This window comes from Zonotrichia leucophrys, chromosome 9, assembly GCF_028769735.1.
Source record: "Zonotrichia leucophrys gambelii isolate GWCS_2022_RI chromosome 9, RI_Zleu_2.0, whole genome shotgun sequence".
Taxonomy (NCBI): domain Eukaryota; kingdom Metazoa; phylum Chordata; class Aves; order Passeriformes; family Passerellidae; genus Zonotrichia; species Zonotrichia leucophrys.
The window spans coordinates 6,101,917-6,129,872 of NC_088179.1; the positions used below are offsets into that span (position 1 = coordinate 6,101,917).

Sequence of the window (27,956 nt, forward strand, 5' to 3'; positions counted from 1 at the left end):
CCCAGCTAAGTGCTTGGGAATATTGCATCCTGAAGTGCTAAACCAGCTTTTTCAATCTATTATTGCTTCTTAAAGAAATAAAAATATCGTTTCATCAGCTGAACCTGTAATCATTCAGCTTTAAGTGATGAAACAACCTAGAGACTGGAAAAGCAGCAAGACTGATTTTCTTCCTACAACTTGAGAAAATCAGTTGGGTGATGTTTATCAGCTATAACAATGTTTCAGAACATTGCAACCCAAAAGCAATCAGTTTAATTAATTAGCTATAAATAAAATGCAGTGTATGCTAGTATATGAACACAGCATGAGTGTTTAAAAATATTCTAGGAGTACATTAAACTAAAGAAAAATCTAATTTCCATCTAAATACAGCTTGACAAGATTTACAAGAAGAACTAATTTGCCAACTGTGCATGAAGTTCTGGTTTTATTTTGATATTTAATGTGTAATTGTTTAAAGGCACCAGATATAGCCACTTCAGACACGCAAGAAGTGACATTAAATATAACAGTCTGCAAGTAAAATATGGTCTTTCAGTTTCAATGATTCCTAACCAATAAAGACCAATATTATTAAATGCCTACATCCTGAGAAAATGAGTAGTCAATGAAAATTACTATTGCAGAAGGAAGCTGAGGAGCTGACCTTTACCCTACACAGAAGTTACTGAAGTTCAACATCTCAATGAAGTCAGTTCTAAGTTTGGGACTCCTTCCACAGAATAAAACCCCAGTGAAACACAAGAGTGAGCTCAGGTCCCAGCTGAGAAAGAAGAGACTTTCCCAGCACCCCCAGTGAGCCCCCATACCTGCATCTCTCCTGCAAAAGAAATCCTGAGAAAGCAGCTGGGTACAAGGACAAGGTGACAATTTGGCTCTACCTCCTTTTTTAAGCTATAGTAAATCAAGCACAAACAGAATAAATTATAAAATTCTGTTAGGAAGCCCTGGAGCTTTCCTACATCACCTTCCACCAAAGCAACACAAAAGATCTTGAAATGAGCCAGAGTGACTTGAGGAAGCAGCCACAGGAACTCCTCAGAAGAAGAGGAAATAAACAGCCTGCATGACATTTCCTCATCTTATGGCTTTTGAAAACAGCAGAGAGCCACAACTCAGGGGTTCCTGACAGAGGAGGGTATCAAACATGAGCTGAACAATCACAGAAGGAAAAGTAGCCCTTGGCACCTGCAGCCAATGCTTTCACTTTTACTATGAAATAGTTCCAAGAGATTCTGAGCCAGTTATGCAGCCAGACAAAGCTCCCAACACAAAGCACTGTCAGGGCTGGAGATTCATCTGGCAGGGGCTGTCCAAAGTCACAACAACAGAGTGACACAAAGCAGCATTCCCAAAGGTCTCAAAAACTCAAAATGCAACCCTCTAAAAAGCTGAGGTACTGCAGCTGATACAGGGACACAGCTCAGAGGAAGACCAGCTGCCCCAAGTGCAGGAGAGTTTCTCAGTTTCAGGATCATATGAGCAAATGGCACCTGTGCTGGCTGGACTACAGCCACAAGCTCACTGTGGACAGCTTTTGTCTCCTCCTCCTCCCTTTCCTCCACTCTCCCATTTTTATAGATGGATGGAAAGCAACATCAAGATTTAATGACCAGTTTTTGAGTGTTAAAATACACCCATCACTATTGTCACAGAATTCATTTCTAAGATGGATATTACTTTGGCTTGAAGCTGTTTTCTACTCCTTAGTAAGTAGAGACCAACATGACTGCTGGTCCAACCAAGTGAATAAAATTTGACAAAGTCCTGTCAATTCAAGCAAACCCCAGAAATCCTAAATCAACTTATTTTTAAGGTTAATCATCAAGTCAGGAAGTAAAGTTTAAAGATTTCCAATCCCATTCAAAAATAGCAGTTGATAAAACAATAAAGATGATTTTACAGGAAATAGCAAAGCAGCAGAGCAAGACAGTGTTACTCAACTCCTTTGAATTTTAACACTTAGAAACTGTGACACCATCAACATACAGTGCAAACTAAACAAACAACGTTTAGACAAAAGCCCCTCAATCCATGGTTGTTCTCAATGTTAATTCTGTACTCTCAGTGCATAAAATCAAAATGCTGCAGAAAAATAGCACCTGGCAATAACTAAAGCACTGCAGAACTGTAGAATTTAACACACATAAAGCTAAAAGTGATCATTTACTCCAACTCCTCCGTATCTCAATGCCATTGAAAATGCTTGAGCTCTTATCTCAAGTATCCTCTCTGCAGAGGCAAATTACTGTGTCAGGAGTTTCCTGACAAAGAAAGTCTACCCAAGAGAAAGAGAAGTGTTTCAGTGGCCCATACCTGTAGTTAGAGATCTTGATAGCTTACTGCTACCCTGAATTTATCCTGCTTTCCAGTGCTCCTCTTGCTGTGTGTGACTGAAGAAACCTCCCATACCAAACCTTCACTTCCACATAGGAGTTTACATCATTCAATTCACCTGCTGCCCTTCTGATCAAGCTTAACAAGGTCAGCTCGCCATGCCTCTGGCTACAGTTTCAACTCAAGTTCCTTTCCAGTCTCTACCTGGACTGACAAAAGGGAGATGCTGCTTTTCCCTCCTCTCCCAAGCAGGTTTTATTGCCTCATCCTTTGCACTGAGTCTGGATTTGGTGCTACAAGTTGCATGAGATCGGTAATGGAGAAACAATTTGCCTCGCTCAGTCTTAACAACAATGTAACTCAAATTTAACGTGTTTGAAGTTAGTGGTAGATGGGAGTTCAGCTAACTTCTATTATGTAACCAGTATAAGCTAAAAAACCAAACCAACAAAACCACAGCAACCATAACTGGAGAGAGCTCTGCATTATCAGCATTTCAATTTCAGCATCAATCTCTGCTATTTAACCACACTAGGTCCTAAAGAATTATCCCAACAGAGGTGTGGGCAAAATAGCTGCAGCTCAGCAGAACTCTCACAAATCCTCATTCAGAAAATCCCTGCTCTGTGATGCCAGATCAGCAAAACACTTCTTTCACCACTGTCCCAAAACAGCCAAACCACGTGAAAAGAGCAGCTCCACCACTGCTGCTTCACATGAATAACCCAAAATATCAAATACAAGTAACTGTGGTACCTTTTTTTTAATGTGTCTATCTTCCCCCAAGGATATTTCACTTCCCAGTATGAAGGACTGCCTTCAGCATTTAGCAGTGCATCCCACAGCTTAAGCAAAAATTGAATGAAATTTCATTAAATCGAGAGGCATCTGTAACACTACATTTTTACTGCATTATTCTTCATTCACTGTCCCTTTATTTAAAGTTACTTTTGCCCACTGTCCCATTTTAAACCCACCACTCTCTATCTACAGAACATTGCCCACCACAAGTGATCCACAAGGAGAAGTTTTCAGTTTCATTCAGGACAGGAAAATACCTTAAAATGGCCTTGCAGCATGTGTTTGGCTGTTCTAAATGAGAGCTTGCAATGTTGTTTCACACTGTCCATTGCACCTTAGGCCAACAAGCACTGAAGGACCACCAAACCCTATTAATTTAACATAGCTACTACTCATTAGATTATTATAATCTGAAGTCTCTCTGTCATGAAGCAAAAGCTCTGATTTTTATCTCCAAATAGCTATCAGAGCTAAGATGATGCACTGGCCTAGTCAAGCCTAAATTCCCTTTTTCAAATGGGTGTTACTCAGTTCTCATTAGAACAGAAATCCTCTAATATCTCTATGCCCACAAACTCTCTCATTCTGGAGTTTCTGGACATTCCAGATAATGCCTGTTTGAAGTATATTTTAGCAAGTAATTCTATGAGCTAGCCTTCCTGCTATAATCCCCCAAGAAAAGTATCTCAAGAGTTGACATTATCAGTTCAGAGCACAGCACAAACGCAGCACACATACTACAGTCAGCTGAATCATCTGGTACATAAATTAACTGGAAAACAGGGTTCTGTCCCTTGCATGTTACTAGAAATATCAACCCTTCATGTTAGCATAAAAGTTCCACATTGCAAATGGAAAATGAGCTTCTTTTGGAAAGCTACTAAAGTCCAATTTTTAATACTGATTCAAATCAGTGCAAACTGGCAGCTCAGAACCAGAAACTCCAACACTAAGTATGAAGAATCACAACCTCAGCAGCACTGTTGGCTCTGTGGCACATATCCCTTGGGCCCAACCTCCAAGTTCAGTCTTTACAACACCCCCAAAGGGCAGAATTATTTTTCCCTCAGCTGCCTGCTGCTTGCACCCTCCCTTGCAGGCAGCCACTGCCTTTGTGCACCAGATGAATGAGGGGAAGGTAAGCTCTGAATGGCCATGTAATGTCCAGCTATGCTCAGCCCGAGCTCTGTTACTGAGCCCCACCTCAGCACCCCTGTGAGCTCATCCTCCCCAGCTCCATCACAGTCTGACAGAGGCTGCTCCTCCTCCCTCCTCTGACTCTGAGCCTCAAGCCATCACAGCAACGGTATCACCATGCTGAGGGCGGTATCAACACAGGGGTTTTGCAGAAAAGTGGCTTCACAGCCATCTCAAAAGTAGCGGTGAAATGGAGTCAATAACCATCATTCTCTCACGGGCTCAGAGCAGTAAATGCAAGGCCTGAAATATTAAACATCCTTGTGAGGCTGAAGATTGTTGGCCAAATATCATAGATACACCTGAAGTTTAACCCACCTCTAAATATTACACCAGGAGTCACAACAAATTACTTGCCAAAAACAAGCTATTCTGCATAAGTACCTTTTGCTGCATTATAAAAAATGCAAAAGTGAGAGTACATTTTCTCTGGCAGGAACACATTTGCATTGAAGTGCATCTCCCTCTCTTCCCTCTGTGTACACCATCCTTCCACCTGACAACAAAAAACCACTGCAGCACTGAAAGCCCCTCTTCACAGAGCACTACTTAATGCTCAGATGTTTAAGCCTTTCAGTTCCTCCTCTCCCTCCAAAAAGCCTTCTCTCACAGCTCACCTCTTGAAAGGGAAAAACCAAGGAGCACAGCAGTGCTCCCAGCACCACCTAAACCTGCTCCAATTTCTGTCAGATCCTGCAGCTTCCCAGCTCCAACCCACAAAGAGCCCATCCTGCAGTTCACAAAGCACCTACAAGGGACTCAGAAGCCTCTTCCCTCCACACATGAATGACTCTGCACAAAAACAATGCTTCAAAAAATTATATCACTTGTTGTTAACCAATAACATCTCCAAGTTTCATGTAGGATATGCATTTGCTGCCGAGGAGACAACAGAATTGACCCAAATGTACAGGGGCAAACCATGACAGGAACAACCCTCTAAGGACTGCTCTATTTCCACATGGCCAAGGGAATATGCACAAAACCAAAAAAGCTCCTGCAGAAAACTGAGGTTCAGAAGTGCCCACTGAGACTGAAAATCTGATGCAGCTGTTTGGGATGCAAAATGTGGAGACAAAAATCTGATGCAGCTGTTTGGGATGCAAAATGTGGAGACAAGTGCTGCTCATCACTTAGTGTTACAGAAAGTTGAACAGACAAGAAGAACCAGAAGCAAAAAGCCTCTTCACAACTGTCTGAAGGGGGGTAACTGTTGCTCCCTTAGAACTGAGGTGGGAATTTCCTCTCTTCCCACTTCATGAAGTTGCCTCTCATATTTCACAGAGTTTTTGTGGTGGCCAAGTGTGAACACTGCACTGATGATCCCTCCAACAGCCAGAGCTGAGAACACAGCACACTATTACACAGCCAGCTAAACCTCTGCCTGGAACATTTATCACAAACCCAAACTACAAAAAATAAAAAATAGTTGGATGCAAAACACAGACAGTGTGAGGGCCATGTGCCATTTCTATAGGATGAGAAATAAAATGCTCACACAAGGTTGGAAAACACTTGTCTACTAATTCCTGCTAGCCATAAAGGACAAGAACAGCAGTAGCACTCAAGAATTCTCAGTGCACCACAAAGATGATAATTTACAAGTCTTAAAGCATGACACCCTTTGACTGCTGAGGAATAGCCTGATGAGAAACAGCTGGGACCTTGAGTAAGCCAGGCTTGTCAGAAAAGATGCTCCTTTCAAACCCAGCCTTGAGGTGGGGTTACACAGCTCTGCATAAAATGATAGATTGCCACTTTGAAGGCACCAGGCTAAATGTAATCATAATAAAATGTCTCTCAAAGAAGCCCCTGACCAGCAAAAAAATTAGAGGATAAAAACAGGTATCAGTCTTGCATCTGAACAATGTAGTCCTGAGCTTAATAGCAGGTGAAAAGCAAATGACAGTCTAAGGATCACAACCCAGATATGCTTTAAAAAAAAAATACTGCAAAGCACAAAACGATCCTGTGGGAACAACCCTGGGACAAATGAAGCTCTCATAAAAGCACAGAAATTTACAGAAGCACTTCTGTTCTGTTCCTCTGCCAATAACAGCAAAACATTGAAGAGAACCTCAGAGAGACCACAGCATTTAATGCACTGCAGTGTCTGTGTGAGGCAATGCAAGCACTGCCAACACGAGCTGCACACCTGACATCAGTGCTGACCTTGCAGAATGCACTCTGAGCACAATGGAGAAAACCTGAGCTCTACAACAGCAAGAGAAAAGGGTCACAGGAGCACCTAAGGAGACACAAAGCAAACCTGTAAAGATCTCTCAAGCATAAGCATGGCCACAATTTAGAATCCATGTTTACAGAAGGGAACTGCCATGTTAACCTTGCCCATCTACAAACACAGTAAGTAACAGGTAAATCCACACACTGCCACACAGATGTGGGTATGGAGACGGGCCTTGAACACTTCAGTGCACCACCAGGTACAGTACAAAAGCCAGCAGTCATCTCAACTTCTCCAATCCTGAACTGAGATTCAGGATTTAGTGGCAGGTACAATTCTCCCCTTCCTATCCACTATCCATACCCAGATGAGGACAGAAATTATGTGAACAGAAGTTCTGCAGGAAACTTGGCATTTTGCAATAAGATCAATAGATCCACATGCAGCAGTAATGGACAACAAGGAAATGGTTTCTGCTTTGCCAGTAGCAAGAAAATAAAAAAGGTCTTAACCAGGTAAAGCTTTATTGTCTGGATGAGGAAAACTCTGAACACCACCTCTGAAAATTCATGGGAAAGCAAGGAAAAAGGGAGATTTTAATCATTTAAATGCTTTCAGAATATGTAATTAAAGCTTTCTCAAGTTACAAGATGAAAACTGGACCGGCATGATTTTCAAGTTCAAGAAACATTTAGGTGCATTTTACCTTTATCAAAGCTCATTCAGAAGTTGGTTTTCATTAAAAATTATAAGGATGCAATGAAAAAAAGCCCCAAGCCCAAGTTATTCATTCAAGCATACAAAAAACAGGACTATCATAACTGAAGACAATCGGCAGAAACAAAGCCTCTTACAACAGCCCATTTTCTGATCCTTGATATTCATACAGCTCCATCAATCAAAATAAAAATCTAGGTCATCAGTATTTCCAGCCAGGATGCAGGGAAAAACCAGCACATCTTAGGAAACAAAGATTTTCTGCAAAGGATGCAGCATATCTGGTAAAGCTTCTGACAAGCACTTTTGGAAAAACTTTAATCCTTTCCTACTCCACCCCAAATACTAGATCATTCTAACTTCAACATCTCTGCATATGCCCTGAAATCAAAGGAAGAAGGACAAAGCAGTATTTTTCTGCCCAAAAGAATCCTGGGCTGACAGAAAATTTTAATATATACACCACTCTAAATTCCATCTTTTATATACATTTTTTATTCTTTCATACTCTTATTCTATCTTTTACATAAATTTTTCTAAATGGACTGTCACACACCCACCCACCAATATTTGCAAAATAACATATCTGCCACAAAGGACTGGCTCAGAGTCAGTAAAGATATTCTCACAATTGAGATTTCAGCCAGAGCATCACAAATACAGTTTTACCATCCAAATCTGCCCTGTGAGAGATTTTGTGAAATAAATTGCTATTTTCTTGTCTTTAAATACAAGCAAAGGATCTCAGCATAGAATCCACTGACACCCACGGACAAGATGAAGAATTTCAGATGTTACTCAAGACAAAGATACTGCCTAAAACTCTTGTTTCTGGGAGATCAGTTATACTGCAAAAGATGAATAACATATCAAAAGAGAGGGAAGGAATTACCAAGGGCTGTGGGCTCCAGTCTTTTAAAAAGGAAGGAGAGCAGGGAAGGAGCACCAGCCATGGCTCAGAGCATTTGCCAGGGAGAAAAGAGGGGCTAAGTCACCCCACTGGCCACTGGATGAGACTCATCCTTCCCCAGGACCACCCCACCACCCTGATGAGGAGGGGACCACCAAGGCCAAGGGCTGGAAGCAAAACCAGGCTCCCCTTGAGCAGAGTTAAGAGCAGGGTATCTAAAGTTCCTACACAGGTAAGGGGGTTGAGCAGAGTTAAGAACCTGCACACAGTTCCAGCAGGGTACCTAAAGTTCCTACACAGGTAAGGGGGTATCCCAACCAAGGAAACTTCCAGGACAGTTTTACCCAGACTTGGTTCTTCATGTGTTTTAAAGGGACACTGACATGTTGGCCCTGGACATTTGGAATAAGTGTTTTCATCTGCTACTAGGGAACACCTCAGGTCATGCCAAGCAGCACAATCAAGATTCCTGGTTTTTTGGTCCACTTGTTCCTCTGATTTCTCCTGGTGTTTTCCTAGACAGCCACAGCCAGCAAGCTACTGGTAAGCCCCAAAAGGTCTGGTTTCACCACCAAAGTCAGTCCTGGGCAAGGTCTCATCTGCCACTTTGCTGGAAAAGTGATTCTAGTGGAAAGCTCATGGCCTAAGGACAGCAAGGGAACACCCAGAGCTTTGCAGCAGTTTCACTCCTGCTCCTTGACTCACTCTCAGTCCCTACCCTGACCACTGGCATGGAACAGAAATACTGAAATATAACCTGCATCCAAATGCAGTTCTGTGGGAGCATTCTCTTGCAGCTTGCAGTTCCATGGGGAGACAGAAGCCAAGCACTAAAAAAGTCAAAGCCAACACACAGGCATGGTAGCAGGGGAAGGAGAAAGAGGCAGGTACACTGACTTGGCAGTGCAATGAGGAAAAAGAGTCTCAACAGACCTGGAAGAGCAGCAAAACAGGGCCAAAAGGCAGAAGCACATCCAAAACAATTTTCAGTGCTCACAGAATGTTTAACCTTATTTCTGGCAACTGGGAGGCTGTGTTATGAACCATATGCACTACAGAGTGAGAGTCTATATCAATACTATCTCTACATCAATACTGACATATTTGTATTAAGATTTGCCAACTACATTTCTCAAAAAAAAACATAAGAAGAGCTTCTTGCCCTTGACCTATCACTCTAACGGGATCAAGCACACCTGGCCTATGCACAACCAAGAGCCCAAGAGTGTTTCAATGACTTACATGACACCTTGCAGGACTTTTTGGGGGTCGAGATCAAACAATCTATCGACATAGTGGCGGCTGCTGGCTGTGACCTCCTGCAGAGAGAGAGCAAACAATTGCAAAAGTTTATATCAATCCACACAATGCAGCAGCAAGTGTAAAAAACTTCCCAGGCAAGAGGCAGAGAACCCACAGAATTGTATTTAAACGTGCAGTGTGTTACTGCTGGGCAACATCACACAAAGATAACCCTGTGCTCAAGTGTAATCTAGAGAAGATGAGGTGCTTAATGTAGATAACAACGTGGTAAGTGTCAAAGCAAGTTAACAGAGAGCTATTTATGAACTGCAGTTATTAGCACTGCCTTGAATCACAATTTTATTATGTTTAATTACTGTATAGAATAAATTCCTGGAAGAAAAAGTTTCAAAGAGCAGTTAATGTTGCTCAAGAACCATACCCACAAACAAGCTCTCCAAAAGAAGGAAGCTCATAACAAGACATTTTTCTGTAACTTACTTTGTCACAACATAGCTACATTTCAGAGCCTGTGCCACAGACCTTCAATGGGACAGCAGCACAGTATTCCCCACAACATTCTCATGGTGCTGTATAACACAAAGAGAATTCTCTTCTCAGCAACAGGACCGTGCTTGTAAGCTACACACTTATGCACCACTGATTTGTTATTCCTTTTGAGAAGATCCAAAGTCAGAGATGGCAAGCATTCCAAAATACAAGGGTGGGAAAGGGGAAGGGAATTTTCCCTCCAGGTTCTCAGGAACACTTGCCAAGATATGTTGCCATTATCTCACCTTCTTTTTTTTTTTCCTTTTCACCAACTCTTTTCATTAAGCTTTGCCCATTTTTTCCTTATGAGTTTTCCTTGAGAGAAGGTCTAAGAGTTGAAAACTCCTCCTTACTTTAACAAATATCTGCTATGGGGTTGAATCTACTCCTGCTTCCCCACGCTGGCTGATGTCAAGAGGCATCGTCAGCTTCTTGCCTGTGGTCTCACATCACAGAGAAGAATCATCTAGAGGCAGCAAGGCTCCTTTGTCTCCAGGAACACTGTTAAATTATGCCACGTAAGTCCTACAGATACACTTCAACAGTGTAACCAAAGACAGTATTTTTGAGTACAGCAATGGACTTCTAGCTACCTGACCTATGTATTTACACGTAAAACTCTTCTAGACTTCAAAGAACCCGTAGCTTTTTGATTCTAAAATATCCTGATATCCTGGCTTCCACCCCATTAGCTAAAAAGTCTGCAATATGTAGAAGTGTATTCGTATGCAGGCAGTCCGCTCAAAAAAAAAAAAAAAAAAAAAAAAAAAGCCAATTTATCGACATAATCAATTTCACGGAACTCTTAACCAACATGAATTTCTCAGGAAACTGAAGGAAAAGCGCCAACCCTCTGCTCTTGCGGCAGCACCAGGCTGCACCTTTTGCATCGCTACTCGCAGCACCGGTGCGATGCAGCAGGACCGCTGTGCGCCCTGGGCCGTCCCCCGGGAGGGGAAGGGAAGGCGGCTGTCACAGCTCCCAGCACGGCGGCTCCTCCCTGCCGCAGGAGAGCCCCGGTTCCGGCAGCGGCACAGCCCCCGAGCCGGGGCGGGCTGCGAGCGCGCCCGGGAGCCCCTGCCCTGCTCCGCAGCCCTGAGGAAGGGCAGCGCCCACAGCGCCTACAGCGCCGGGCCCGCCGCGTGCCGAGCAGCAGCTGCCCGGGGCCGGCGAGCCCGAGCCGTCAGCAGCGAACGACACGTCCAGAGCGCCGGTGCCTCCCCGGCCACGGAACAGGCTCCTCGTAGGGGGGAAAGCAGCGCCGGGAGAAGTTGCGGCGCAGGGTGCAGAGGGAAGGAGCGCGGCCCCGCCGCTCGCACCGCCCCCGCTCCCGGCGCAGCCCCAGGGCCGCTCCCGGCGCCGCCGGACAGCGGGGCCCAGCGGGGGCCAAGGTCAGGCAGGGCCCGGCCCGCGGCACTCACCGAGAGGACGCTCATGCGGAGCGGCGCCTCCAGCACACACGCCATCTTGGCGGAGCGCTCCGGCACCGGCGGCGCCTCAGGCCGGCGGGCGCGGGCTCATGGCGGGCGCGCGGCGGGCGGGGGCCGGGGGTAACGGGGCGGGCCCAGCGAACCGGCCGGCGCCGAACCCCCGCTGCCGCCCCACCGCGCCTGCGCCGCCGCACGCCACCCGCGTGCGGGACGGTGGCCGCTGTGCGCACGCGCGGGGCAGGGCGCGGCCACCGCGGGCCGCGGAGAGTGACGGCCCGAGCCGAACCCGAGCCCGAGCCGAGCCGGAAACCGAGTGGAAACGAACGCAGCGGAGACAAATCTGAGCCGGAGACCGCGTGAAAACGAGCCCGAGCCGAGCTCGACTCGAGCCCAGCCCGAGCAGATCCGAACCTAAGCCGAAAGAGCCCGAGCCGAACACGAGCCCGAGCCGAACACGAGCCCGAGCCCGCCCTTTCCCCTCAGCCTCGCTGCGCAGATTCGGTTTGGGTTCCTTTAGTTTGTCATTGCTTTTGTTGCCAGCATTAATTTGTTTGGTTTTGAATTTGTTCTTCACAGAAAACACCGCAAACAACTCAGAACTTCACCAAGATGTGCTACAGCGTCTATAAATCTGCAATTTTTTTATTAGCCCTACTGTATTACACAGCCTGAGGCATGGGGCCACTGACTGTACCCTCCCTGAAGTCAGAACTAAACGGGAGGAGGATGGTAAAACCACGAAGAGATAGCAGATACATCACAGCTCGGGTTCACATCTCTCAACCTATTCCCTTCCCAGGAAAACAGAGGCTTGGCAGCTGCTAGAGACTGCACAGGATAACAGGAGTACGATAAACATAGCTTAGGATGCAGCCACAAGGTGACCTTAATAGATTTAATTCAAAATACTCCATTATAAAACAAGGCTATACCTCTTTGCTGTTTTTCACTGAACAGACTAATGACATGCTGTCAAAAAACCTGTGTGCTGGCCTGGGATGAAACTTTTCTCAAGCACTAATAACAGCAAAACCAGTTTTAGACTAAGTACACTCACTGAAAAAAACTGCAATACAAGGGTTGTACAGAGAAAGGTTTTACAGAGGTTTCTCATCAACATTTCAAAAGTTTTCAGAGACACTAAATCTTTTTAAAGGGGACTGGAGACTGAGTCTTAAAAGCCAATTTAAATTTATCAGCATTCCCTAGAGTTTTCCTTTTTGAAGTATCTGGCCTTTACTAGAAAAGCTCAGCAGTTCTACTGAATCCTCCTTGCAGCAGAGAATCCTGCCGTCAGAGAAAATCCATAATGGATGAAAGCAAGGTAGGGGAGGACACTGCAAACTGCAGAGGGTGTGAACAACTGCAAGGAAGGGCACGGCAACTCTAGAGGTCAGACATGATTCACACTCAAAAAACATTTATGTTCACTGTATTTATCAGCGGCACTCTGCTCAGTGGACACTGAAATACTTTACAAAAAATATTTAAAGATTCAAAAATCAGTATTGTATATTGAGTCGGAGTCTCCTGCCTTCTAGAAACACATTCATCAGAAGGGGGGAGGCATAGTACAACATAGAAGTTTATTTTAAAAACAAAAGGAATCAGACTGAAAGTGAATTACATGCAAGATACATTTTCTATTTCTGTGCAGACACCCTGAGAGCTCAATGCCATGTTTAGGTTCCCTGGGAGGCTTTTCAAGTCCATAACAGAATTTATATTTAAAATATTTTATTTCCATTATAGTGTTCAGATCATGAGGTATGATTAAAAATTTACCACTGCAGACCCAGGACCCTTAAAGAGACTTATCTGCTTCAATAATTTACCTGACAGTTCACAGCCATTTTACATAGCCTGAGTGTCACACCCGGGTTACTCCCAGTTTCTCCTTATGCCTCAGCACAGCTCTTTGGTGGCTGTTCTGACAGATGAGCTGTTAATTGAATTGCTGAGAGCATTAATGATGCCCTTTTCTAGCCCTTGAATACTTAACATGTTTGGTTTTTGTAGTGAACTGCTTGACAGGAGAGGAAGCAAGATGAACTCCAGACCATGGAAGTGATTTAAGACACATTAATTCCCGATCCTGAAACACAACTCACAGATGTATTTCATTCACTGCTCCCTGTCCAGTGCCCTGTACCTGTCAGGACGATTTCTCCTTCTCAGTGCCTGTGCCTTGGAGGGGGAAAAGCACAGGAGCTGCTTCTGCTCTCGGGTAGCAGGGCCATGAGGAATTCCATCTGTCAGGAAGGCTGATGTGTCTAATGATATATGCTTGAAAACACTGTCATTTTCATGAATTCACTCAATTTTATCCTCGTGGCCTCTTAGGCCAAAGGAGTGCCATTTACTAATAATTATGGGCAAAAAAATTTAAAAAGAAAACTTCCAAGAGGGTCACTATTCTGGCAGCTCCTGCTTCCCTCAGCTGAAGATTACAGAAGTGCTTTGGAAGATTCCCAAAACCAGTTTTAAAAGTTCAGCAAGTTACAGCTACTGAAATGACAAGTGAGAAGTGACTCTAATGATAACGGGAGCTGTTACTGTCCCAGACAGCTTACACACCCACCACCTTGTGTGAACACAAACCACAACCCTAATTAGTCAGAGCTGAGACAGTCCTGTTGTCCACATTTTGGAAGCTGTCCTTCCTAACTGCTTCCATTTTAAGACATCGTTCTCAAGTTTTAAGAAACAGAACAAAAGAGAGTTTTTAAGAACAGAGATGCACCCTTTCATGGTCCCCATAAAACCGTCATCCTCCAAATCAAGAGACTTCGTTTGCTATCAGAACTGTAATTAAAAGCCAATCCTGGACAATACATATTGGTGTTTTTATGACCAAAAAGTTTTTCTGTGGCATGACTATCACCAGAAACAAAAATCTTCATTCTTCTGTAGCTGTTTGGTTATCATGGGAATTCTATTTTCAGATTTCATTCACAGGGTTATTGCATATGCTACTTTGTATTAATAGTTCAGTATAAAACAAGATAAAAGCAGTAAAATAAAATCATTCAGTCTTGTAAGTCAGACATCCTCTCACTTGGACTCAGGGTACAGTTTAAGAGCTCTTGTTAAACAAGCATAGTGAATCTTTTTCAGCTGAAGATATGGAGTGTACACCATACACCAAGAACTGAAACAAAATCAAGGATATACAAACTTTACATCCTTTGACAAAGTACTTTGTCGGAAAAGTCTCAGCTTCTTTCTTTGACTATTCTGTGTAAGTCACCTTCCCTGTGAGAAGTACACCCAGCCTCTGAGCTGAGGAAAGTAACATGACTGAGATCATGTAACATTAAAAGCACATGTAGTCCAGTACAACCCTCACCACCTTCCCACAGAAAGGCTGGGAGAGAACTCAGTTCCACACCGTGTTAATCAGTTTTATCTTCATCCTCTGCAGCATAGATGGCTTGGTTCCTTCTCTTGATTTTTTTAACGCCGCTGTTGCCGTTCTCATCAGCACCAATGCGCTTTAAGGCCCTCTCAGTGGGGCTCCTTTCCTCCCCCTGCCTGCTCCCCCCAGACCTCTCCAGCTCCTCGTTGTTGGAGTCCGTGGCATCGTCGGACGACACCGCCATGGAGTCGGGCATGACCCGGATGTCGGAGAAGCTCGCGGAGAACTCAGGAGGGTGGTCAGGGGAGGGATCTACAGAACATGTACTCAAGTCTTCATCACCACCTTCTTCATCCAGCATTATTTCATCTGGGTTAAAGGATGAGAGGCCAGAATTATCTGTATTGTATTCACTGGGTTCCTCTGCTGACCCAGTACTGTCCATCTCCTCTTCCTCCTCCTCTTCACATTCACCTCGTCCTGAGCTCTCTTCTTTAGCCTGCTGGATCCTGTCATTGATGTCAGTGAGGCCAAACTGGGCACAGAATTCAGTGGTCTGTGGATTGATGGTATGAACTGGCTCCATGTTCTTTTGGGGCTTGCTGGGATCATAACAAGCAGCTGTCAATGTGAAGTTGCAAGGAATTTTGAGGTCATGGTTCAGCTCTTCTAGCACCTCTTTAATGGCTTCTTCTGTCACACTGTAATCCCACCTAAACAAGTGCATCAAGTTTAAATAAGTGCAGCAACTCAAAAGGTACTGCCTGTTCCCACCAGAGAGTGCAACCTTCACAGATGGATTATAAATACATCTTACAACAGACACTTTATTCCCCAAGTGCTTTTTCAGGACCATTTTCATTTTCTTTTCGTCAGTACTGAGACACCCTTCTCCCCAACAGGGATTAGTGTATTATGTCAACCCATGCCCATAACCCAGCCTGATTTTCAGCTTCATGGTATAGTTTCTGTCCCTCAAATGCTGATATCTAAGTTTGCAAAATAAAACTAACTGCCCAGGTAGAACAGTAAAGAAGCTGTATGCTTTAGACTACATCTTTTTTCATCCCCTTTTCTTTCCAAGGCATCTAGCAAGTCCTACAGGCATTGCAGTCTGCAGAACAGGAACAACTCCAATACACCTTTACTTGAAGTCCAGAAAAACAAACTAACATTTCTATTTTGCAGACAACTTACTTGGCATGGAGGCCATTATTTTCAGGCATATTCCAGGAGTTCTGGGTCACATTAACAAGACTGTTGGTGGCCTTGAGGATTGCAATCCACTCGGCATCGTACTCCAGTGAGTCGCCTGCATTGGGATCATGCTCCACATCTATTATCTACTTACAAACACACAGAAAACAGATGAAGTGAGTTATTTCTCTTGACACCAGAATCTGATTAAAGTTTCAAATGTTACTTTCACTGTACAGAGTTTTAATGAAGTTTAAAGTACACTGAGCTAGTGGTCTCAACCAAACAAGTCCTCTCAAGCCAGCCCCCCATGAAGGGCTAACAAAGGCCAATCAGTAACAGTAAAAAAGGCATTTCTAAATTTCAGCTTACAGCAATTAAAAAACAGAACACACTCCCTCCCTTACTGTCAGCAACTGGACAGTGATGCAACTTAGAAACAGAATTTGCCTGTTTCTAAATTCATGCTGCCTTCTGTTAGAGGATAGGATTTTTTTCCTTTTTTTAAAATTTAGTTTCTCTTAGGGAATTTTTCTCCCATTGTTGCCTAAGAGACTGGAACAACAGAGAAAAAAGATGTGACTAGGACAAGGGAGAGGATGCAGTTTGCTATATCTCTTAGCTGGGGGGTTTCCTCTTGGGAAACGCATAGATGCTGACAGATTTTGGGGGGTAAGGGGCTGGGGTTGGCCCTCATTCACTATCAGAGGTGAGAGTTGGGGTGAAAGTTGTGATCTTGGTATCAGGCTGCTGCTGCATGGAGAATTCACTGCCACTGCCGAGTTCTGTCCTTCACTGGCTCTCCTTACTGTGGGTGAGCTTCTGCTCGTCAGAGCGGCCGTGGGACTGGGACTGTGTAAACACCCAACCTCCTGGGAAGGACCCTCACCATCTACTCAGGTGCCTCAGGGAAAACCCAGGGCCCTGACCTCCTCCTCCTCTCCGGAGGGAGCATCTCCAGCTGCTTTCAGGAGCCCACGGGTGAGCGGCACCGAGCCCGCGCCACAGCGCCCCCTGCAGGCGTGGGGGAATCACCGCCCCTGCCCTGCCCGGCTGGGAGCCACCAGCGCCCCTGCTGGCTGCGACTGGAACTGCACCGAAGGGGAAAGGGCCTGCAGCATCTTTTATTTTTATATATATATATATATATATATATATATAATTTTTTTTAGTAAAGAACTGTTATTCCTTTTCTCGTATCTTTGCCTGAAAGCCCCATAATTTAAAAGCTGTAATAATTTAGAGCCATATTTTCTATTCCAAGGGAGATTCCCGCCTTCTTTGGTGGACATTTCTTTTTCAAACCAAGACACTTCTAAGTGGATACAAACAAGAACAGTCATGCTACTGTATGAACAGCACTCTTAGCACAGCTATGAATTAAGAGAAAATATTTTTAAGCTTTTTTATGATCACTTTGTCTTCAGTGACATTAACCCAAATTAAACCATGTGGGTTAACTAAAGCTCTAGTCAGACACTAACTTTAAATACTCCATAAAGTAGTTAAACACTCCATGCTGCTGGAGGTAGTACTAATCCAGATCAGTTTTGTTCTAGGATTTGAAGTCTGGACTAGCATCCATGTCCCTTTGCACAGATAGAACCCATCCTCATACCCTCTTCCACCTTCAAAGGTATTTACTAGGGCAAATGGATCCCACCACACATCCAAAGGACAGAAAAAAAAAGCTACTCTAAGACTAGTAAAGCACTTGAGTGCATTTGAAAAACACACTGGCAGCAGCTCACTCTCACAGAAATCTCTTTTAGACTCATCCATTGGAGTCAGGTACTTGTTCTGAGCTGGATGGAAATGGTTGGATTAAAGAAACACTGCACCTACACAAAATGGACTGCTTAGTTCAGGACAAAATCCTACAAAGACCATTCCATACACCCAACATTCCTAGTTTCTTTAAAATTCCTCCACTTATTAGCACTATTCTTCATCTTATACCTAAGAACAGCACTAAAAGGTCAAACAAATGAAATATAAAGTGAAAACCTTCTACAAATGTTCATCACCTGCAGGAAGTCTCTGTGTGGCAAGCATTTATCCAGAGCCAGAAACTTGGTTGCTTTTGGTAACTCTTCTTTGGAATTTGTCTAGGAAGCAAACAGTGTTAACACAATCATTAGCACTTATGTGAAATTTGACCATTCTAAACAAGCTGTATAGACAGGTTAAAAGGTATAATTTCTACAGAAAAATACTTTCTGAAATAGAAAATTAGCAGAGACAAAGAGAATGACAGATTTCACTGGGAGTCTAGCAGGAAGCAGATAATAGCAAGATAAAGCAAGAGCTACATTTCAGCACTAATTTCAGCTGAGTACATTCAGCCTTGGAGCAAAAAGAAAAACTGTAACTTCATTGGAAACAGACTTGTTGATCCTACAAGGTCTGGAGTTACATTTTTACAGATAAATAACTTGCAAATAGGAACAGCACTGGCATCACTTCAGTAATAACTGTTTCAACTGCAGGCTGGTTTTTGACTTAAACCTGGGCTACCAGACCTGCAAAGCTGTTCTACAGGGATCCCCCAATCCTCAGGTAACCTCTCTCTTCAATCACTCCATTACCAGCTTTTTGAAATGGCTCCTTTTTCTCATCTTTTCTGAAGTTATCTGCTTCCCTTACAGAGCAGGAGAGTGCTTTTCTACACAGTTAAATTAACAAGTTTCAAGAACAATAGCTATTTCATGCTGTTCTTAAGGGAGATTAGGAGTAATTTACACCCTTTTAATTTACATAAAACAGTAGTCTCAACATCACTTAATCTTTCATGGTTTTAACTGAGTTTTTAGAACTAAAACCCCTGAATTGCCTTTCTGGATAGATTACCTGCATGAGAATTCTAAAGTGTGCCTGGGGCACATACATTCATCTTCTGTCCCCCTTTATTTACCTCGTGTTGCATGAAAGCTGCAAATTTAACGTGGAGATGTGCTGAGAACCAGTAGGTGGGTTTCAGGTGCTGCAGAAGCTCAGAGGCAGCAGGGCTCCCCAAAGTGTTGCTCTCCACTTCTTGCCGGAAGAAGGATTTCATTCTGAGGAGCTGTTTCTTGTTTCCATAGTGATAGATGCTCCTTGGCCAGTCATGTGACATGAATATATCGATGGGACGCTTCAGCTGTCAGGCCAAAAAGCACATGGCAGAAATACAACATATTGACAAAGGAGTTTAGATTACATGAGGCAGCCATCTGTGCTTTATACTGCCTTATAAAAGAGCTCATACCATCACCATAAGTCAGGCACTCAGAGGAAATCACAGATAGAGAAAAAGTCCTCTGCCCACAATCAAAGTCATGTTTTTAAAGCTTTATTTAAAAGGGATAATGGCTAAGCATAATAGTCTTCCTTAAAGGACACACCCCTCAGATCAACCTGTTAAAGCATGTTCAATATTCAGCATATGTGATCAGAGTACCTTTAACTTTCTACTTCCAAATTACTGAAAATTACCCTTGTTTAAAAAAAAGAGGCTTTTCACTGACCTGTTTGAGTTTGAAAACTTCAATATTCCTCACATGGTAAGCACTTCTGATGGTCTGCTGGTTGTATGGTGGGCACTCAAAGTGGCCTGAAATGTTAGAAACAAGAACAGTTGCCTGAATCTCTAGTTCCCTCCTACATAGCTGCTTTTTGGGGGTCACACAGGCACCTAGAGTAACCCAATACAAGACTGTGCTCTTTCATGATTGTTCAGAGTGCTGCCACCCACCATGAAACTACAGCTTAACAGGTTCAGCAGCAGCCTAAACATCCCAGTCACTGTCCACAGGCACCACAGGCTCCGGAAGCACCAACACCTACCCTGACAAAAGGGATGAGTGTCCAACTTTGCCTTGGGACAGAACACATGAATGCCTAGCATAGCTCCTACATACCCGACAGAATTAACAGAAAATTTGCTCTTTCAGTTATTGCCTAAAGAGTCTCATCTCATGTCTCTCATGCATCTCTCACAGGCATATAAAGTGCCCCCTTGATAACAGCAAATTGAATTAGTGTTGGCAAGTATTAGACAGAATCAAGTGCTCTAGAAAACTGGTTCAGTGCTTTGTAGCTTGTACCTGCAAAGCTTCTCTGAAGCTGTTTGTTAGTAAAGACAGCACAGTACAGTAACCACAAGGACCACTCTTTTAAGTGCTGAGATCAGAAAGAATAAACTATCTTCTACTCACTGCCATGGGGTATCATCTGTGACACCCTTCCCAGGAAAAACTCTTGAATACCCACCCACATAGCCAGGAGGAACCAGATGTACTGGCCCTAAATCTCGGGGCAGGACAATACACTTACATAATGTCACAGTTATAAACTGCCTGTTTCACTCAAGGAAAATCAAACAGTGAAAGGACGCTGCCATGGAAAAATCAACACAGTTCCAACAATGCTCCAAAGGTGCCTTGCTTCCTGCTGTGGTCACCGGGCAGCTACAGACTCATCTACCAACTCCAGAAAAACCCATGTATTGAACCGAGGGTGCTTTCCAGGCTAAGAGACGTTTCGGGGCTGAGCACAGCCAGACCCTCACACCACACCACGGCCCCGGCTCTCCCCTCCCCTCTGTCCCGGTACCTTTCCGGTAGTCGTGAGACTTGAAGATGCCCGAGATGCCGCCGATCCTCACGCCGCGGAACCGCACCACGCCCGCGTAACCTGCGGGACACGGGAGGGCGGTCACGGAGGGGCCGGGCAGGGCAGGGGCTGGGGGAGAAACCGCCGGGGAGCGGGACCGGAGCGGAGGGGCCTTACCCAAGTAGTAGATGTTGGGCGCGACCCACCCGCCGTAGGGCAGCTCCTGCAGGTGGTTGGAAGCCTCGTGGTTGCCGCCGATGAACACGGTGAGCACCGGGGCTTTCTTCTCGCCCGAGTAGTACCTGCGGAGACACGGCAGCTGCTGGACCCGGCCAAGCCCGCGCGGGTCGTTGGGGGCGGGGGCCGGGCCGGCGGCGCTCACCGGTAAAAGGTCTGCATGTGCCGGTACTTGGCGGGCACGGCCATGCACCGCAGGTCCGCCTCGTTGCGCACGGCCTGGAAGTCGCCGCAGCAGAGCAGCAGGTCGGGCCACACGTTATGGCGCCGCTGCAGCAGCTCCAGCGTCTCGTACATCTTGTCCAGGGCGCCGTGGCAGCACCCGGCCACCGCCACCTTCATCGCCAACCGCTGCACTGAGCGGGCGCCGCGCGCGACTTCCGCGTCACCGGCGCGCGCGCCTCGCGTCACCTCCCGCGCTCCTGTGCGTCACTGCGCGCCTGCGCCTTGTGTGGGACGCAGCCCCGAGGGTCGCGGGGACACAACGGGCCGGGGCGGAGGGAGCTGGGCCCGCCCCTTCATGGTTGCTGCCCGCGGGCTGCCGGGAGCCCCGCTCTGCGGGCCCCATGGTCTCCGGTGGTCCCCTCCCGCCCCACTGAGCAGGGAGGTCGGACTCGGTGACGTCCGATGATGCCTTCCAGCCTTGCCCGTTCTTCACAGAAAGGGTGGCTAGGCATTGGGATGGGCTGCCCGGGGAGGTGGCGGAGTCACTGTCCCTGCAGGTGTTCTCAGAGTAGGGAGCGGAGCTGGGAAAGGATCATCTGTCTGAGAGGAGGAGCTGGGGGGGCTCAGCCTGGAGAAAAGGAGGCTCAGGGGGGCCCTTCCTGCTCTCCACAGCTCCCTGTGACAGGCGGATGCATCCGGGGGGGACATCGAGCTCTGCTCTCAGGGAACAAGGGACAGGACAGGGATACATGGCCTCTAGCTGCACCAGGAGAGGTTTAGGTTGGACATCAGGAGGAATTCCTTCATGTACACGGTGATTAGACACTGGAAAATGGGCTACCCAGGCAGGCGGTGAAGTCCCCATCCCTGGAGGTGTTTACGGAAAGACTGCACGTGGCACTCAGTGCCCGCTCTGCTTGTCTAGGCCGGGATCGGCCGCAGCTTGAACTCCATCATCTCAGGAGGTCTTTTCCAACCTTAGTGACTGACTCTGTGATTCTGTAACTGGCCAGTGGGACCTTCACTCTGGGCAGTGACACTGGCACAGCGATGAGCACCACGGCACAGTGATGACCAGGAAGAATTGTCACAGTCCCAGAGTGGGCTGTACAGCGGGGCAGGAGTCCCTGCGGGGTACCCGGGCTGCACAGGGAGGGCTGCACAAGGAGGGCTGCACTAGGAGGGCTGCACAAGGAGGGCTGTCCGCTCCCCCGGCACCACAGCATCCGCCGAGCGCTGCCCGCACCTCCTCGGCCAGCCCAGTGGGGAGCAGCACAAGCTGTACTTATTCCGCACGCGTGGCTCCCAGACCACTAAGTGGTGGTGGAGCAGCACGAGCAGTGGCTGTGCACGCTTCCACCTGGAGTTTGAGCTGATAAAACACCGAGTCAGGCCAGTTCAGCCTCAGGCAGGCGTGGTTTTAGCATAACCAAAGCCCTGGCTTCTCTAACTTTGTAGCACACCGGGACAGGAAGAGACAGGGACATCCCCAGGGCAAGGCTGTATGAGGTGGGCTGAGAAATCGCGTATCTCCCGCTTTCCTCACGGACTGACTCTGGGGAGAGCATGATCTCCTGCTTTGGAAGGGCAGTGGATTGGAATGTAGGGTGGCCTTGTATTGTCACGTAGTAAAACCGCTCCAGACGTTCCACTTCAAGACTTGTTTGAAGGTTTTTAAAGTCTTGGGATTGAACCAAATTGCAAGGACATAGTTAAGCATTAACTTGTTACTGCTTCCTCTGTAATCATGGAACCAAGTAGACATTCCTGTTCCCCCATGGTAGCAAGCATTACATAATGGCCTCTCTTTTGATACTAAGAAAATATGAGCGTTGTCTCCTATGTTTCATAATTTCACAGTGTTGCATTACTCTGTGTACTTTGGGGCTCGTCCAATCCCAGCTGAAGTGGAGGGGAAAATTCCTCTGGTTTCCAAACCCCACAAGTCTCCAAGGGAAAAGCACACTTCGGGTGACCTTGGCTCTTTCACTAACTATGCTTGGACCTACCTGGAGTAGTGCAAGAGCTCATTGGTCCAGCACCTCTCCTGGGAAAGCTTTCCAACACTCTGGGGGAGAACAATAATCTCTCTGCCATCTCTCAGACTTCCTGAAAGGAAGGGGTGAGAGACAGGAAAGGTCCAGGACTCTTGGAAGACACCACCTTACCCAGGGTACACAATCTCAAGGGGATTCCTGAGATGCCTGCCCACCCAAATTCATCCCCAGACAGGCAAGGTAAGCTGATACTCTAATTGTATTTCTTGGATTTGTTGGCTCAGGCTCATTTCTTATACTCTATGTGCCACTTATTCCAAGTGAACTGGAGCACAATAGAGTCTATAGTTTGGCTTCTTTTATGTAATAGTATTTTAGTACTTGTACACAACTCATGATGCATCTCAATATCCATAATTAAACTCAGTGTTCACTGAGCAAAGCTGCTCTGACCTTTCCAGAGCACAAAGGGAATCAGCCATGCTGCTGTTTACAAGGTAAGTGGCAGCAAGTTAATGCTTAACTATGTTATTGTAATTTTGTTCAGTCCTTCAAGACTGTTTGAAAACCCATGTGACTGAAGCATGAATGACCCATGTTTGGCCTTGGATTGGGTTTTGCAGTCATAGTCTCTTGCCCTAGTAGCCTGTGCATGTGTCTCATGCCTGAATGTCCAGTCCTGCAGCAGAGGACTGAGTGCACATCCTGTCCTGCATGAATGGCCAGGGAACTGTGAGGCCAAGGAGGCAAAAGTCCCAACAAGCAAGCTCAGGCCAGTAGATTGCTTGGGTTGCCCTTTTGGGTCTTGCCTGCCTGCACTGAGCAGTAAATAATGTTTTTTTTTCCTGAGCTGACTATGGTAGTTTAGTACCATGAAAGCAGTTTTTCTCTGCAGAGAAATGAAGAATAAAAGGCATCTGAAGGGGCTGTGGATGACGAGTTTCTTCCCTCATCTCTGAGAATGGAATGAGAAGAGCTTTTGAAGACTTTTCTGTCAAATGCTTCCTAGTGTTTTTAGAGTATACTAACAGGTTTCTAGCATGATTTCCATATTACTAAAATGAAGAGGAACACCAAAAGGAGGTATCTGTCTGACTTTTGGGGAGTGACAGCATGGCTGAGAAGGGAAGTATAAGGAGAAGTGCTGGGAGACAGTGTTTGTGAAGGAGAGGGAGATAGACCGGAGTGCAAAAGACAAATCTGATGTGTTCCAGCTGGGATTTTGAGCTGCTGCTGTAAGCTGTGAGAGCACGTGAGGTGGCACATTGGTGTGTGTGTGCAGCTGAAGGGAGGAGCTGCTGCAACCAGACAAGACTAAAGCTCCCTTAGGAAAAAGCCTCATGAGGCTGGCCTGAATATCACATGGCTTACCTGCAGCTGTGCCCAGGTGTCTTTGGGCATCTCCTCCCCTAGATCATGTCTGGTGATTGCAACATGATCTGCAGTGCAGCAACACAGCTGCCAACACAGGGCCTGTTCCTGGCTGAGGCACTGCAGCTGCCTCCCTACTCCAGCGGCACCAACAGGGCTCTTTCCCTCTTAATTTGTACCTTTTGCCTGAGGATGCTGCTTTGCTGGAGGGCACTACTGATGGTCTCCAGCCAATGAGGGCTGGAAACTGCCTGGAGAAAGAGACGAAGCAACCCTCAGTAAATTTGCAGATGACACCAGGCTGCTTGAGAGTGTTGCTCAAGGGCAGAAAGGCTCTGCAGAGAGACCTGGACAGACTAGATCAAAGGGCTGAGGACAGCAGCATGAGGTTCAGTAAGGTCAAGTGCCACATCCTGTACTTGGGATCATCACAACAACCTCCTGCAGCTCCAGCCTGGGACAGGGGTGGCTTGAGAGCTGCTCGGCAGGGAAGGGACTCTTGGGGGCTGGATATGATCCAGCAGTGTAGCCAAGAAGGCCGGTGGCATCCTGGCCTGTATCAAGAGCACTGTTGCCAGTAGGACCAGGGAAGTCATTCCTCCCCTGTACTCAGCATTGGTGAGGCTGCACTGCATTCAGTTCTGGGCCCTTCACATCTAAAAGGATATTGAGGGGCTTTAGCATATCCAGAGAAGGGCAACATGACTCGGGAAGGGTCTAGAAAGCATGCCCCATGAGGAACACCTGAGAGAGCTGGGTTTGTTTAGCTTTGAGAAGGCTCGGGGGGAAATCATCGCTCTGCACAAGTCGCTGACAGGAGGCTGTAGTGAGTGAGGTGGGGCCGCTCTCTGCCGTGCCTGCCGTGAGACGACAGGAGGAAATGGCCCTAAGGCAAGACAAGGGAGATTCAGATTGGCTGCTAGAAGAAAATTTTCACTGTTTGAGCGGCCAGGCATTGGAGTAGGTTGCCAGGTAGGTGATGGAGTCGTGGTCCGTGGAGGTGTACAAGAGGCGTCTGCATGTGGCGCTGGCTGATGTGGTTTAGGGGTTACAGTGGCAGTGCATGGTCGGACTGGATGGTCTTGGAGGTCTCTTCCAACCTTGCCGATACCGTGATTCTATAAGGGCGTTGGTGGCGTTCCTGAGGGAAAAACAAAACCCGCCGTCCGCGGTGATTGGAGAGCGGCAGGCGGGGCCGAGGCGCGGACGGGCCGTGAGGCGGCCCGGGGGCTCTCTGAGACGGGACCCGCCTCCGCCCCCCGCCCCCCCGGCCCGCGGTGCTGGGCGGGCCCGGCCGTGCGGAAGGGGCGGCCGGGGCGGGCGGCGGAGCGCGCCCGGCGGCGGGAGCGGCGCTGGCCATGGGACGGGACGGGGCGCTGCCCCGGCGGGTACGTGCGGGCAGGAGGGCGGCGGGGCCCGGGGCAGGGGCTCGCCGGGGCTGGGGCAGAGGGTCGGTCCCGCGGGGCCCGGTAGCGGGGGCCCGGGCTGTGTCTGTGGATGAGGAGCCGGCGCGGGGGTCCCGCTGTGGGCGCTGGCTCGGTCCCGGGGGGTCGGGCGGGGTGTGCTGAGGGCGGTGGGGGCCGGCAGTGCCGGGCATTCGCGGGAGGCGATGCTCGCCCCTCACGCATTGAAGCTCCGGGGCTCCGTGGTGTCCCGGGTCGGGGCTGTGCGCTGTCCCCGGAGAGTTGTCCCCAGGGGCTTCGGCGTAGCAGGTTCTGAGCACAGCCTGTCCCCAGCCCGGAGGTGTTGGCTGTTGAGAGCCGGAGGTTAACTCCGGTGAGGAGTCCTCAGGCTGTTCTTTTTCTGTGACCATTTGCCCCGGTACCCTGGGTAGCTGGACCTTCCATTATCTTCACTGCCGCTGTGAATGAATACGTGGTCGTGAAAGCAGGATTCAGGTTTTTTTTCCCCGATGTATTTCTTCATGAGCGAGAAAGGGAACGGCTTTGGCTACCAGACTTCTTGGTTCACGGGCAGATGAATTCGAGATTAGGTTGGGCATAAACTTGTGAAACTGAGTTTGAATAACGAGTGGAATGATTTATGAAGGAGGTGTTCCTGCCGGAGTAGTTCTCTCTGCAGGTCATCAGACTGCGTTGGTCTCAAGTAATGTAAATATTTTTAAGCCTGGGACTAATTATATTAACTCTCTTTTTCCTGCTGAAGAGGGAAACCCTGGGAGGTGCGCTGCTCTGTGCTCCCATCTTTGGAGAAATGTGTGCTGGGGAGGGATTCAGAGGCAGGTGGTCCCCCAGGCTGTTTGCTGCTAAGTGCTGCCTGCAAGGCAGGGCACTTTTTTCTTGGTGGTGGTCTCATGGCTTTAGCTCATGACGTGATGCCTGCTCCAGGAAATAACTCTTCCAAATATTGAATAACCATTTCTTTAAGTCACCTTCTCTCTTGCTTTTTTCTTGTCAATCTCTCAAGCTTGGCAGGTCTGTTCTCTCGGGTTGTGTAGAGGGAGGTTATTTTAGTGAGAACTTTGAGGAGATTGTCAGTACTGTTAGACTTTGTTATGTAAAATTATGTGTTTAATGTCTGCTGGATTCTGAAAAACTGAAGCATGAGACAGTGGTGGGTTGTTTGGGTTTTTTCCCAGTATTTATATATCTGAAAGGGGTAATACTGTGTATCAGCTGCAGCTGATTTATATTTGCCTGAAAATGAAGGAGGAAAGTCGAAGTTCCCTGCTGGCACACGGCCCGTTTCCATTACCTAGACCTTTGCAACCACTGTCGCATCATATTATTTTGTAGTTGTAATTTACACAGAGGTGTAATGTTAAAGGTAGCTGTGGGCAAAGCTCCTCAAATTACAGCTGACTGATGTGTGACTGCCAAACACTGCAGAGATTTTCTGCTAAAGCATCTATTTCATTTCCTTCAGCTGCAACCTGTGGAGCAGGTGATGAATAATGTGGCTCAGGCAGTTCAGAAAGCTCTGTGGTGAAGCCCTGCGGTCTGACACTCATTGCTGCCAGCCCTGGAGGCATAAATATGATGCTGCATGGTGGAATTTGTTTTCCCTTTTTTTTCATGGGTGGAGTGAGTGTTGGCTGGTGGTTTTTTGTTTTTAGCAAGGACTGTTCTCCATAGAGAGCTTCTCTGCCCTTGAATTACACAGAAAACCTGCCTTGAAGTAACTCTGAACTTGGCATGTCCTGGTGCAGGACACAGCCTGCTTTGCCCTCGTTGTGTAAATGTTTTTCAATACTGATTTGATTTAAGTGACTGCATGGTTTTCTTTCCTGTAAGACCAGGCTTTCTCCTGAAGGTTCAGTTAGAGCTTAGATCCTGTGCTCCAATTCTGTCAGAAACGGGACAGCAAAGTAGAACTACAGGAGGAGGGGAATTTTCTCATCCATAATTAACCTAGCTGAGTCCTGTCATAGAGACCTGTTTTCATGTGTGTTGTGGGACAAGATTCTTCCAGCAGAATTCACCGCTGTATTTCCTCTGCTGCTTATGTCCCTGGGTCTAGTTTGTGGAATTTCTGAGCTAGAACTGCCAGGGCAGTTGTGACTAAGCAGGTGCTTTGCTTTGGCCACGTGAAACACTCCCCAATGTCACATACTTTGGAAAATCAGGGCTTGAGCACCAGAAACAGAAGTATTCTCTTTGCAGAGTAAAATGAGGATAATACTGAAAAATATTATCGAAAAATA

General features: G+C 46.7%; 3 protein-coding genes across 9 annotated transcripts in view; 1 reads left to right on the top strand and 2 right to left on the bottom strand.

The window, feature by feature from the left end:
* Positions 1-11,547, bottom strand: part of ARMC8 (armadillo repeat containing 8) — a 61,547-nt gene extending 50,000 nt beyond the window's left edge. For 3 of the 5 annotated variants that reach the window (XM_064720590.1, XM_064720589.1, XM_064720587.1), the window contains exons 1-2: positions 11,366-11,547; positions 9,393-9,469 (exon numbers count right to left, since the gene is read on the bottom strand). In XM_064720590.1, the coding sequence (XP_064576660.1) occupies positions 9,393-9,469; positions 11,366-11,410 (122 nt within the window). In that variant the 5' untranslated portion in view covers positions 11,411-11,547. Of the gene's footprint in view, positions 1-2,319; positions 2,401-9,392; positions 9,470-11,365 lie in introns of those variants that run through there. The other 2 variants (XM_064720592.1, XM_064720591.1) reach the window with 2 other exon arrangements.
* A 1,398-nt stretch (positions 11,548-12,945) lies between these two features.
* DBR1 (debranching RNA lariats 1) lies at positions 12,946-21,171 on the bottom strand. The gene is made up of 8 exons (XM_064720593.1): positions 20,905-21,171; positions 20,700-20,824; positions 20,523-20,603; positions 19,436-19,521; positions 18,844-19,068; positions 17,957-18,037; positions 15,930-16,075; positions 12,946-15,445 (listed from the first exon to the last, which is right to left on the bottom strand). The coding sequence occupies exons 1-8, from the start codon at positions 21,099-21,101 to the stop codon at positions 14,770-14,772; spliced, it is 1,617 nt and encodes a 538-aa protein (XP_064576663.1). The 5' UTR covers positions 21,102-21,171; the 3' UTR covers positions 12,946-14,769.
* Positions 21,172-25,091: 3,920 nt separating this feature from the next.
* Positions 25,092-27,956, top strand: part of PPP2R3A (protein phosphatase 2 regulatory subunit B''alpha) — a 52,574-nt gene continuing 49,709 nt past the window's right edge. Inside the window, exon 1 of one of the 3 annotated variants that reach the window (XM_064720876.1) lies at positions 25,092-25,264. The gene's annotated coding sequence lies outside the window, so the exon portion shown is untranslated. Of the gene's footprint in view, positions 25,265-25,581; positions 25,681-25,951; positions 26,069-27,956 lie in introns of those variants that run through there. The other 2 variants (XM_064720874.1, XM_064720875.1) reach the window with 2 other exon arrangements.

Excerpts from the sequence above, each read along its gene's own strand:
- DBR1 (XM_064720593.1), bottom strand. The coding sequence starts at position 21,101 with ATGAAGGTGGCGGTGGCCGGGTGCTGCCACGGCGCCCTGGACAAGATG. Across the intron at positions 18,038-18,843 it reads CAGCTTTCATGCAACACGAG|ACAAATTCCAAAGAAGAGTT; the intron begins GTAAATAAAGGG and ends TTTGCTTCCTAG. Across the intron at positions 15,446-15,929 it reads AATAATGGCCTCCATGCCAA|GTGGGATTACAGTGTGACAG; the intron begins GTAAGTTGTCTG and ends GCACTTGTTTAG.